Here is a 13,050-nt window from a genome sequence, read left to right as displayed (position 1 = left end):
GCTTCTCTCTTGGCACCTTGTCATATGCCTTTTCCAGATCGACAAAACTGAAATACAGATCTTTGTTATATTCCGATGCTTTCTCAACAATTTGTCGTAAAGTGAATATTTGATCCTGACAGTCTCTATTCGGCCTGAATCCAGCTGGTTCTTCACCAAGCTTTTCTTCCACAATTCTTCTTAACCATTTCTCAAGTATACTGGCATAAATCTTGCCAGGAACACATAGTAGGGAAATACCGCTGTAATTCTCACATTTAGTTTTATTTCCCTTTTTATACATGGGTACTATCAGAGCTCTACTCTAATCATCAGGAATTGGTCCCTCTGTCCAGGCCTTCTGAACTATGCAGTGCAGCCACTGTAAGACTTTTATACCACCATACTTCAGCATTTCTGGTCGAATATCATCTACTCCTGCTGCCTTTCCACATTTCAAGCATGGATATGTATTCCTGACTGTATGCCTGTTGAGTGTATTTTTACCACTGTGCTATCGCTGCTTGTTTCATTTAGCAATTTTTCGAAGTAATTACTCCATACTTCAAGGATATCATTTTCTCCAAATATTTTTCTCTAAAATATTCATAATGAACTAAATGTGCAGACTATACCATTAAAAACAAAACTTTAAAAAACTTCTGAATCAAAAAATATTTTTAGTTTATAGATAAAGAATTATTCAGATACAAAATGAGCAGTTACCCACACATTTCATAACTTTTAAACTTTGAATTAAAGTACTGCATATTGCGCTGTCTTTAATTGACAATTCCAAGAAACATGTAGAAAATAGACATATAGTAGAAAACAAGTAGACTTTTAAAGAATGAGGAGAAATGCATTGACTACACTGAATAAACGAGAATTGGCTGGCAATTTGTGGGATTTATCCAACCAAACTGTATTCCTATTGGCTTAAAAAATAATGAAAAAAAAAAAAGACAGTATCACATGAAAGAATTTCATGCCAAATGGGACATTGCCCCATTAAACAAGCTCCCTCCTCCCTTTCTGTCAGCTACTGGAACAAATCCCAACTCAACATCGGCAATGTTTAAGACTGGTACTATCAATGAAATGAAAAAAAAAAAAAAAAAAAAAAAAAACCTAGCAGAAGAACTGAATAAGTACCTAATCGACAATAGGTGTGACTGAAACAAAGAAGACAAAAATAGGTGCAATATTCAGGCAATAACAATCAGGGAAAAGGAGTAGCTATAGCATTCAACTTTAAATATGAGGATAATCTTGAATGGAAGGCAATGTCAAGTAGAGTGATGTGGGAAATATCAGAATGAGGAACTGAACAATGAGACTTACTGATTACCAAAGAAGGTTCTACTAAGAAAGAAATGGAGGAATTTTTCAAGGCATTTGACACAATGAAAAAGGAAAAATTGATCCTTGTCAGAGATCTAAATAGCAGAGTAGGAAATGTTTTGGGAATATTCTGAGAAAACAAAAAAGATAACAATAATGGTAAGTACCTGCTGGATTTCTGTTCAGGATATGGGCTATTCATGTTGGCACACCATGTTACAACATTAAAATGGGCACAAATTTACATGGAGAGAAGATGCAATAAATAAGAAGTCTTATTGATTAAGTTATTGTTGATAATGATGTTTACCCACTAGTTCAATACAAAAGTGTATACAGATGATTTGAAACATAAAGTGGTTACTATAAGATTTGAGGAGGATAAAATTGAATTTCATATTGAAAAGAAGAGTATGTAAAAAAGTTTTAAAACTAATCAAAGTTGAGCAGCTTTTGGAGGTGAACTGTAGGTGAAAACATACAAACATTATCATCATCATCAACAGACCTCCATGGATTCAAGAGACTCATCGTGGGAGGACCCACTATCACATGCACAGCTCATCATACCTCGACTTAAATACATTCACTGTCCCTGTACTCACCATATGCTCAGGCAATGTATTCTGATCACATATCACTCTCCATGCAAAAAATCTACTCCTCACCCTCTTGCTCACATCCACCTTATACAGCTTCCAGAGGTGGGCTCTTGTTCTTCCCCTGTTTTAAGATATTCTATGAAAAATCTCATCCAAGCTAATCTGGTAATTACTCCTTATACGTTGCGATCCTATCCCCCCCACCCTCTTCCTTCTATCCACTATGCTCTGTAATTTGTGTAATCTCCATTTGTCTTCATATTCCACATTCCAGAATCTCTGGACCCTCTCCAACATCTCATCATCCTTTTGAAAACCTGGCCACCAAATCTGTGCACAATAATCCATATGCGACCTGATCAAAGTCTTGCACAATGGAATCAAAACATCCTTACTTCTACACATCGTTCTCCACATCATTCCCATAATCTGCTGTGTTGTCCTCAAAATTTTAGCAAAACGTACACGAAATTTCAAGTCCCTATCCATCACAACCCCCAAATCTTTCATCTCCTCCACTTCCTCTAAAATATCCCCACCAATCTTATACTCTAAATTCCATCTTTATTTAACAAATTTTGAAACCTTACACTTTACAACATTAAACAGACAGACAGGCTATTTGGGTCCTCTTGCAAAGCTACAACATCTGCTCTACTTCTCATAACCCTCCCCAACTTTGCATCATCTGCAAATAACCATATGTCACTATTTAAGTCCTTTCCAATGTCACTTACATACAAACTAAACAACAATGGCCCCAAAAAATATCCCTGGGGCAACCCACTAGTGACTTTCCTCTTCTGGAATATCACTCCCTCATACACAACCTGGTATCAGACAGTCAATCTCCAATCCAACCCCCCCATCTGTTCCATTTTAACTAAACATCATTCAAGAAAAAATAAAAGAGTTTATTGGACATTTAGTGGCAAACTCTGAAGAAAGCATTGATTGATTCAGCAAGAGAAATGTGGTAGGGTTGTGTAAGGATAGAAAAATCAGAACTCTATGGTGAACTCAGGAAGTTAGAGGCAATCAAGGAAAAGAAGAAAGCATAATGAAAGTTCCTGACAAGTAAGATGGCTGGTGCTCTTAGAGAATACAGAGAAAATGTAAGAAAGCAAAGCACTGTGTAAAACTAGCTAAACAAAAGTCATGGGAAGATTTTGGTAAGAATACATTAAATTAAAAACATCTGGAAGGTGGCAAAATATTCCAGAAGCTATTGAAAAAAAAAAGCTTAGAAACAGAGAAAAGAGTACTGTAAAAGAAATCCACGATGATAATGGTGACATGAAAACTGAAGATAAAGATATTCTAGATGTCTGGAGTAACTACTTTAAAAGATTGCTCAATGAAACAAGCAGTATAAGCATAGTCATAGAAAACAATCAGCAGGAACACAGTCAGGAATTCATATCCATACTTGAAGTAGAAAAAGACATCAAAAACATGACATGTGGAAAGGAAATTGGAGTAAATGATACATGATCAGAGATGCTCAAATATGGAGATATAAAAGTTTTACGACTACACTGCATGATTCAGAAGGCCTGGTTTGAATTTCAGATGATTGGAGTAGAGCTCCCATAAGTATCCATCTATAAAAAGGGAATGAAAACAGAATGTAAGAATTACAGAGATATTTCCCTACTGACTGTTCCTGGTAAGATTTATGCAAGAGTATAATTGAGAAAACTGGTAAGGTGGTGGTAGTGATATTGACAGAAAGATTGAGAACACAAATGGAAGCATACCTTGCAGATGAGCAAAGCAGGATTTAGGAAAGACAGAACTAATTCAACAGATTTTGACAATGCAGTTAATAGCAGAGAAAGCTAGGAGAAAAAACAAAAACATATATACTTGCTTTAGAAATTTTTGAAAGGCATTTGACAGCATTGATCAGAAAGTGACATTAGCAGTGCTAGAATCCTATGGAATTGACAGAAATCTAATAGCCATATTAAAAAATGTTTCCAAGAATGCAATGGCAGCAGTTAGAATAGGTGAGAATTTGAGAAAATGGTTTAGAACAAGCAGAGATACTAGACAGGGGAAATTCATATCAGTACACAGGATGAGAATTAACAATTTGAGATTCACAGATGACATTGTTATTATTGAAGAAGATGAAAGAGAACTACAAAAAAACACTGAAACTGTTAAATGAGGAAGGGAAGAGATTTGGACTTGTTATGAACTTGGAAAAACAAAGATAATGGTATTTGGTGAGAAGAACATGAAACTAAAGATATAAGTAGATGGAATTTATATAGAAAATGTAGAACAATTAACATATTTGGGAAGTAAAATGACATATGACTTGGACTGTAAAAAAGAAATAAAGATCAGGAATGTAAAGGAAGGAAGAACAAATCTGAAGGCCATGGATAACATCCGAAAAAGTAAAGCGATCAGCCTGTAAATGAAATTAAGAGTACTAGAAACATGCATATTTAGCAGTATACTGTATAGATCTGAAATGTGGGTAATAAATAAAGAATCAAGAAAAAGAATTTTGGTATTTGAAAGAACTTGTTACAGGAAGATTCTAAGAATAGGATGGGCACAGAAAATCACAAATGAAGAGCTCTATCAGAAGATATAACCAAAGGAGAATTTAATGCAGATTATACAAGAGAAGCTGCAATTATTTAGACACATCGGCAAAATGAGCGAGAATCGGAAGATAAAGACATTCATGTTTGATATTATGAATGGTGTAAACAGAAAAGGTAGACCAGAGGATGGATAGATGACATAAAGGACTGGTGTGAAATGGGGTTACAGAAACTGCGACACTATGCACTGGACAAAGAAAGGTGGAAAAAGATAGTGAAGGAGGCATTGCACACCAACAAGCAGTGTGCCAATGGTTCGGGATGATGATGATAACTGAGAAAAAGCTAAAAAAAACATTGTAGAAGGGAAGTTTAGTGAAGAACAAGCTGGATTCAGGCCAAAAAGAGGCTGTCAGGATAAGGTTTTCACTTCAATGCAAATAGCTAAGAAATCTTGTGAGTATAACAAAGATTTGTATTTAACTTTCATAGATCTGGAAAAGGCATATGACAAGGTGCCAAGAGGAAAGCTCTTCAAAACACTACAGTTACGCAGTGTAAATGGGACATTATATCAAGGAATGCAGTCTCTAAGTGCCCTCCTGCAATGAGTCCTTGGACTCCCTGGAGGTATCATGTATAATAATATAATGAGAGTTACTTGTACTCAATGTCATCAGAGTCCCTTCAGTAGAAATAGGCCACACCACGAGAAGGCAGGGCCGACTTGAACAGGAGAGGGTGTATATTGCACGATCACCAGCCCATAGAAGCAAAAACTACTCTTCATTCCTTCTACTCATATCCTTGGGAATAACCTTTCTTCATATATTTTTTCAAAAAATGTACAATCTATAGGTTTTCATCTAATTTATCGCTAAGAAGTTTCATCTTTCTTATCGATTTTCTATCCACCTTCAATATTACAGGTATCCCTTGCTTAACGCAGTTTTGTTTAACGCGGCAAAATTAATTGCAGTAATCCCTTGATATACCGCGACAACAGTTTTGTTTAACGCGCCTTTAACCCTGCAGAGCTCACAGCTGATATGACAGATACGTGCAAAATGTTTAATCTAAATATTCTTACACAATTCAGTGTATAGCTTGGAGGTCATGAGTAGCTGTGTATTCATATGCTACGAGTGATATTCCGCACCGTTTTTTGCTGTCAGTTTGGTTTAACACATGTTATGTAAAGGTTTGTGATATTTGACAGTAAATTGTATCTGAGAGATACCGTGAACCTCCGATGTCAGTATAGTATGGTTTAGTTTTTTTTTTTTTTTTTTTTTAATATTCTTTGTTCAATAATTTCTAGATTGTAACTGCAAATAAATAAACCATCATGTATTACTGAAATAGAGAGCCAAAGGTTTATTTATCATACATGTCCTCTAGGAGATGTGCTTTACATTATGGAAAATACTAAGGAAAGTGATCTGGAGCTTACCCCACCTTTACTACGAGTTGCCCATTAAGTTGCTTATGCTGGCATCCACCAAAACTTTTATTCGGCACGAAACTCTTGTAGTTTCTATATTTGGATATGAAATAATGTTGGATTCAATATCCACTTAATTTGTACCATCATGTATTATATTTGCAGTGTTTTTTCTTTATGTTTTATTGCTGAGGTCTGGAGAGTCATTTTGCTTGTTATTGTAGAATTTATGCCGATAAGGAAAAAAATTAAAACTGTTCAAACCACTATTGCAATAAATAATGTAGGTACAAGTATTTATTACACATTTACTTTGCATTCATTTTTTTTATCATTCCTAAAAGAGTACCATATAAAACAAATTATCATCATGCGTATCAAGGATTTAGGCCTAGTATGGCCTGTTCTGGCCTTAGAAGTCATCGTTGAATCATTTAAGAGGATGTCCTGGTTTTCTTTTTCCTAAATGGCTCGTACTTTAAGGCTTGTTTTGGTAATCTTTTTGTTTTCATAAAACGAATTATTAATACAGTAATCAATCATGGACGAATTGCAATTTTTATCATGATTATATTATTAGATTTGATTAGCGCGATTTATATACGCGGTAACATCGAGGGATTAATTAACCACGTTAATCGAGGGATAGCTGTAGAGCATTTTAGAGTGACAATTCCTTTATATTTGGGATTATCATATCACTCTTTCTTCGATACTTTCCAAAGTAATGGAAATCCAGTAATTAAGATTACTTTGAGAAAAAAATTCCAGATACCTCATCAGCCAGTATCAAAAAGCAAGAATAAGCACTGAAACCAAACCTAATACAAATAAATTCCCTGATATTTTATAATATTAAAACAAAAAGAATGCAACTAATAATAAAATAATTTTAATATTTTTAATTGTTAACATAAAATTTGCAAACCTTGATGATGTCCTCCAAGATCAAATGTTGTAAACCTCATATTACCTATGGATAATTCTTCAGATGCTGGAAAAAAAAAAAAAAAATGAACCATATATCATGCACACAGTGAACGTGTGCGGCCTCACAAGAATAAGATTTTAATCTTTAAGATTAAAACAAACCCAGAGAGTGGCTGTCAGCTTTCCAAAAATTGACACTGTAAAGCGACAGTACAAATTGCTATATTTGTTCCTATCAACATTCTTCCCAAAAGTTAGGCATCATCAAGACTAACATAAAAGTTAGGGCAATTTGCTTACCAAAGATGACAATAAGAATTTTGCTATTACAACTTCCACAATTCATGCCCCAATCACTGACCACCTTACCATTCTCCAGTGGGTGATGATAATCCTGTCAACTTCAATCCAACCAAAACACAGTCATTTCTAGCAAGAAAGAACTCACTTTGCTTCATTATACCTCTGATAATGCTCAGATCACTACAGAAGTTTAGATCTCTCTCTCTCTTCTTTAGTTGTCCCAGTCCTCTATCCTTTCCTGGTACAAACACAAAACAAACAGCTTCAAAAATGAGTATGTTTTCTGTCAAAGAGAACTATTAGAACTTGTATAGGAACAACAGCTGTATCCTCTTGCAATTCCATCTATCTCAGCAGCAACATTATTCACCATTTTTTTCCACAGGAATGCAACTTCCACTTTTTCGAGAAATGTATTAATAAATGCCTTCTTTCTTCTTAAATGCTTACCCACATAGCATGGCACTGAGGTGCTATAATTTTTGCAAACTTGCGTAGAATCGATATATATACACAAGAAAAAACATCCTTAAGGGTATAAACAATAGTAGGCCAAAAACATAGCTATAAAAATACCATTTGCATCAGTATTGTAAATACCTAGAAAAGAAAAAAAAAATCAATGACTGATATAAAACTACTGGCTACAACAATGCCATATCCCTTCCTTCCAAAAATGAACAGCACTGTTAAAATATCTATCCTCTTCATTTTCATGGCTGGAGCATAGAGGATCTCGTGCATTTGTAATATACCATATTCTGGTCAAATCTGCTAAGAGTAAAACAACACGATGACAGTAGTAGATACTGGATCACAGCAATCTGTCACCATACAATACTTTTTTCACCAGTTAAAACTGAAAGTTTTGAAAAGAATAAAAGTTAATTCATTAAGATTAGCACATATCACCAACTCTTCATCATTGAATTCTTGGTACCCTTTAGGGAAGAAGCACAAGATACTATGATGGCAGTAAATGATTAAGTTTACATTATTACTAATCTTCATATTTGTCTATCACTTGTTCAGCACCCCAGTATTGTCAAACCTTATATTTCTGTCTTCCAAGGCACTTCTGACTACATCAACCCATCCACCTAAGATTTGATCTACTTGAATTCTTTTCCTGCCATCTCGGCATAACACACCTGTTTTGTTAAACTTGCCTCTCCCATTCTGTTTAAGTTGTCCTATCATCTTAATTTGCTCTGGTCACACATTCTCAATGTTAACAATGTCAAGTTTCTTCCTATTAGAAATGAGGATATCATCCTCGTTTCTAATATGATTCTGCTACTGATGTCATCTGTTCCCTTAATCTTAATAAGGACTCTCACATTTGTAACCTCCAGTCTTTGATCAAGTATTTTATTTCTAACCAGTTCTCAGATCCTTAAATAAAAATTGGTTTGAAAACTGTCTTGGAAACAGTATAATATTGACTAATTTCTCTCTTATTCCAACAATCATACCAGCATTTGTTTATTGTTGTCTATTTTAATATTTAATTTGTATCTTCTCTAAAAATTGTGCCCAACTAGCTGAAATATTTTTATTCTGCATTCAGAACATAGCTGATATTTTCAATGTTCCTGTTCACAATGTATTCAGTCATGTGATCTGCCTTTGACTTGCCTTTGCAAGATAATATTATTTTTTAAATGACAGTATTAAAAAAGAATCTGCATTATGTAAAATTTTCAAGCATTCAATTACACAAAGCTAATTCATGTTGTGACTGAAACTTAGCCTAGGACAATACTATATTACAATTGCGTACTTATACTTTAACCTAATTAAGAGGTTAAGGTATAAGTCTTCCAATTACTTCCAATACCTTAACCTACTCAAGACATTAAGGTATTGGAAGAATAAGATGCATAGATGAACTACAGTATTTAATTACATTGTGCCAATTTTAATTTGTTTATAATCACAGGTTCATTTTGTTAATGAAATTATATTGTAAGAAAAGTACAATTAATTTTCTTTAAAGAATAGATTGTCTACTGCATATGTCGTGTACTGTATTGTATATATGTATTAGGTTAACATTGAACAAAATGAATGCACTGATTTGACTATAAATGTATTTATTGGAAATGATAACTGTAATTTAATTTAAATGCATAAATGACATGAAAAATGTACTTGTTTAGCAATGAAAAATTTACATATTTTCTTGCACACTTGAAGTATGTCAGATTTACAATTTTCAAGGAAAGCACTAACTATAATACATAACTGCAGCTCATTTTTCTCACTTCATTACTAAAATGGGAAGTGTTATGCTGAGCATGTATGGAGTGAAAAGAACCCTACAATATTGCTGAGAGAGAGAAGTGAGATTTTTGGAACTCAAAAATTAATATTTATGAAGTCCGTAATATCAAAGGAAAGTACTTTTAAAAGTTATCAGTTATGTTACAACAATGCTGATAGTACCACTATTGGAGGGAGGGGGTATGTAAAGTACAGCAAGTTGTTTTTAATTACCATAAAAGAAAAATAAAGTTCTTAACCTTAAAGAAGATAAAAGAAGGGAAGAAAGTCAAGATGACTGGCTTTCATTATGACTTCTGGGGGGGGGGGGGGGGACTGGCAACTAAAATTGCAATCAAAAAGAAATATAACACTGGAGGAAAATTCCTCCAGAAAGAAAGTTTTAAAACCACTGACTATTTTTGTTGCCTTTTGCCCCATCAGAAAAATCTCCATCTTTCTTGCTTCTAAGGACAAGCTTCAACCTCTCAATTATCCAAGCAGTTTACCAGATTCCTTGCTCTTGTGGGTTATCTTATTTTGGACAAACAGGAAGATCTGCTTTTTTTCAGCTAGAACATGCCTTATATTAAATACCATGAGCCTGAACAGTCTGGACTGACTTTCAGGGCATGCTATCAACATTAAGCATAGAATTCATTAGAACAAGGCAAGAGTTCTTCATAAAAGTCATTCTCTCATAGAAAGGCTTTATAAAGAAACACATGAAACTTTACTTCACTATCTTAACTTGAACAGATCCAATGGTCTACGTCTATTCCCTTTGTGGGAGACAGGAAAGATTGGCTAATTTATATAGCTAATATAAATTATATATAGACAATATACAGTACTAACTTTATATTGTCTATATATCTACTCTATAATATAAAATAAGCCTTTTTTTGTAATGTTTTTGTGTCACGTTTTTTGTCAAGTTATTTGAAATGTTTTGAAACTCAGGGGCTAGCCTGAGTGTTGAGTCTTCAAAATTCAAGTCATCAGAATTCAAGGAGAACAGGCCCACCAGTCCGGAACTCGGGTGGTGCAGGATCCAGGGGAGGGGGAACCCCCTTTCGAGTTTTCAAAATTCGAGTCATCAGAATTCAAGGAGAACCGGCCTACCAGTCCAGAACTCGGGGGGGGGGGGACCCCACTAGTGTATGTGTGTGTGTGTGTGTGTATATATATATATATATATATATATATGTATTTAAATAAGTTAGGAAATTACTGACCTTTTATAGTTATTTTACATTAGCTACTTAGGTTGCACTTTTTAGAAATGGCTGTTAAGGTTTAATTGCCATTCTGTGATCTTATATTGAAGATGCCTATGATACTTAGGTGAAAATACTACACTAATAGTTTTTTACAAGTTTTCCTTCAGTGTTATAATTCTTTTCAATATGCCAACTTGTGGTATTTCATTATTGAAACAAATAAAATTGAAACTGTTTCAGCAATTCTTCAAAAGAGAATGCCGTAGCATTTCAAATTAAGGATTTCAGATCCATAAGTTTTATTTGCAGCTCTCTGGAAATAAAACTGCTTTAATATATTTACTGGCAGCCACCCATAATCAAATAACTTGACAGTGAATGAGAGGATGTTTTAAAATAACAAAAAAGTATATAAAAATTATAACATGCCTGTGGCAAAAGGTTTCTGCCTATTTTCATAGACTGTCTTTTTTATTGTCAATCACGACGAGTCTTGACACACTTGTGTTTCCTAGGAAGGACCTCTTGCAATGAGTCTTTTGACTCCATGGAGGCCTGAATAATAATGATTTTCATACCAAATTTATCTCAGCTATTCAGTTATTTAGCATAGTGAGAGAATTCTGCAGAGTTGTATTGGATTTACTTAGGAATATATCATCATCTGCATGAAGCAAAAAGCTTTACATTAACGTCTCCAATTTTGACATCAGGTTTGATACCAATTCCTTCATAACTTGATTCATATAGATGATGAATAACAGTGGAGATAATGTGCACCCTTGTCACACCTGATTTAACATCAAACCATATTCCTACCTCCTTCAATTCTGGAACTGATAAATTACATATAGACTATGAACTGCTCAATATAAGGTCCCATTTACCCCATATAATTTTAGTGTTATGAACAGGTTTTCTTTTAGCACCTTGTCATATGCTTTTTTTCCAGACTACAAAACTTAAATAGATTATTATATTTCCATGATTTCTCAACTCTTTGTGTTAAAATGAAAATTTTATCATAATCCCTCTATTTGAACTGAACCCAGAATGTTCTCAAAGTTTTTCTTCCACAATTTTCCTTATCCTTTTCTCAAGCATGCTTGCAATCAGGATAATTCAATAGCGAGATTGCTCTGTAGTTCTCATACTGTTTTATTTCCCTTTTTAGAGATGAATACTGCTGACAGCTCTGCTCTAATCATTTGAAATATTCCCCTCTAAGCAAACCTGAATTATGCAATGCAAAACTTTTATATCTCCATATTTGAGCATTTCTGATCAAATATCTATTCCAGTTGCCTTCACACATTTTAGGTGTGAAGCATAGAATTGGTTCCAGTTGCTGACATATTGCTGTTCACCCTGGTTCTCTGACGAAAAATGCTGGAGTCTTGTGTAATTAGATGAAGCTCCAGCCGTCATGAAATTTGATCATGTTGTACCATCATTCTGTTTTGATTTAAGCCAATAAGAAAACAATTAGGCCAACTAAATCCAAAATTGTAGGTATTCCAGTAGATACCTACTAACAGGTTGCACTACAGAGGTGAGGACTGGATATTAGGTCAGAAGCCCCAGTTGGTTCTCTGCATTCCTCAAAGGCTATCTCTCAGTTATTTCATGGCATGTCTACTTCAAGTATTGATATGTATTCCCAACTACATCCCTGATTACTGTTTTCTATCAACTGTGTTTCATTTAGCAAGCTTCCAAAGTAATTACTCCAGACATCTAGAACATCTTGATCTTCAGCTTTCATGTCACCTTTATCATCTTTGATTCGTTTTCTCCATTTCTAAGCTTTCTCAATAGCCTACAGAATATTTTGCTACCTTTCTGATAGTTATTTTCAGTATTCCTATCAGTTTTCTAGTGACTTTTGTTTAGATAGTTTTACATAGTGCTTCATTTTCTTATATTTTATTATTCTCTCAGAGATAAGCTGACTTACTTGTCCAGAACTTTCAATATGCTCTCTTTTTCTTTACTGCCTCTAACTTCCTGAGTCCACCAAGGATTGCTGATTTTTTGATCCTAACATACAACCTTACCGTATGCTTCTCTGGTTGGATCAATTTTTAATTTAGGATTTGCCTTTGAATCGTCTCCAAGTTTAGCTTCTTGTTTTCAAACGCTTATTTTTTCTTGGATACTATTTGTGTATTTGAGTTTTCATGTTCACCTCTGAAAGCTGCTCAATTCCGATTCTTTTTAAAACTTTCTTGTACACACTTCTCTTTTCAGTATGATAATCAGTTTTATCCTGTTCAAAACTAAATGGTGATTACTTTCAATTTCAAATCTTGTGTATAATCTTGTCTTGAACCAGTGAGAAAAATGCTTTCAACAATGAGACTTTTCATATTTCTTACATCTTCTCCATGTGA

At 34.3% G+C, this 13,050-nt stretch overlaps 1 protein-coding gene across 1 annotated transcript in view; it reads right to left on the bottom strand.

Annotated features, from left to right (window-relative positions):
• LOC150099521 (small COPII coat GTPase SAR1B-like) overlaps positions 1-13,050 on the bottom strand; it is a 124,878-nt gene that overhangs the window by 41,259 nt on the left and 70,569 nt on the right. Inside the window, exon 4 of the mRNA XM_090404528.1 lies at positions 6,865-6,930. Coding sequence (XP_090260654.1) covers positions 6,865-6,930 — 66 coding nt within the window. The remainder of the gene's footprint in view (positions 1-6,864; positions 6,931-13,050) is intronic.

This window comes from Typopeltis vanoorti, chromosome 14, assembly GCF_054136105.1.
Source record: "Typopeltis vanoorti isolate ZY-2024b chromosome 14, IOZ_Tvanoo_1.0, whole genome shotgun sequence".
Taxonomy (NCBI): Eukaryota; Metazoa; Arthropoda; class Arachnida; order Uropygi; family Thelyphonidae; genus Typopeltis; species Typopeltis vanoorti.
Note: the sequence above shows the minus strand (reverse complement) of the source record. Positions and strands in the feature narration are given on the sequence as shown.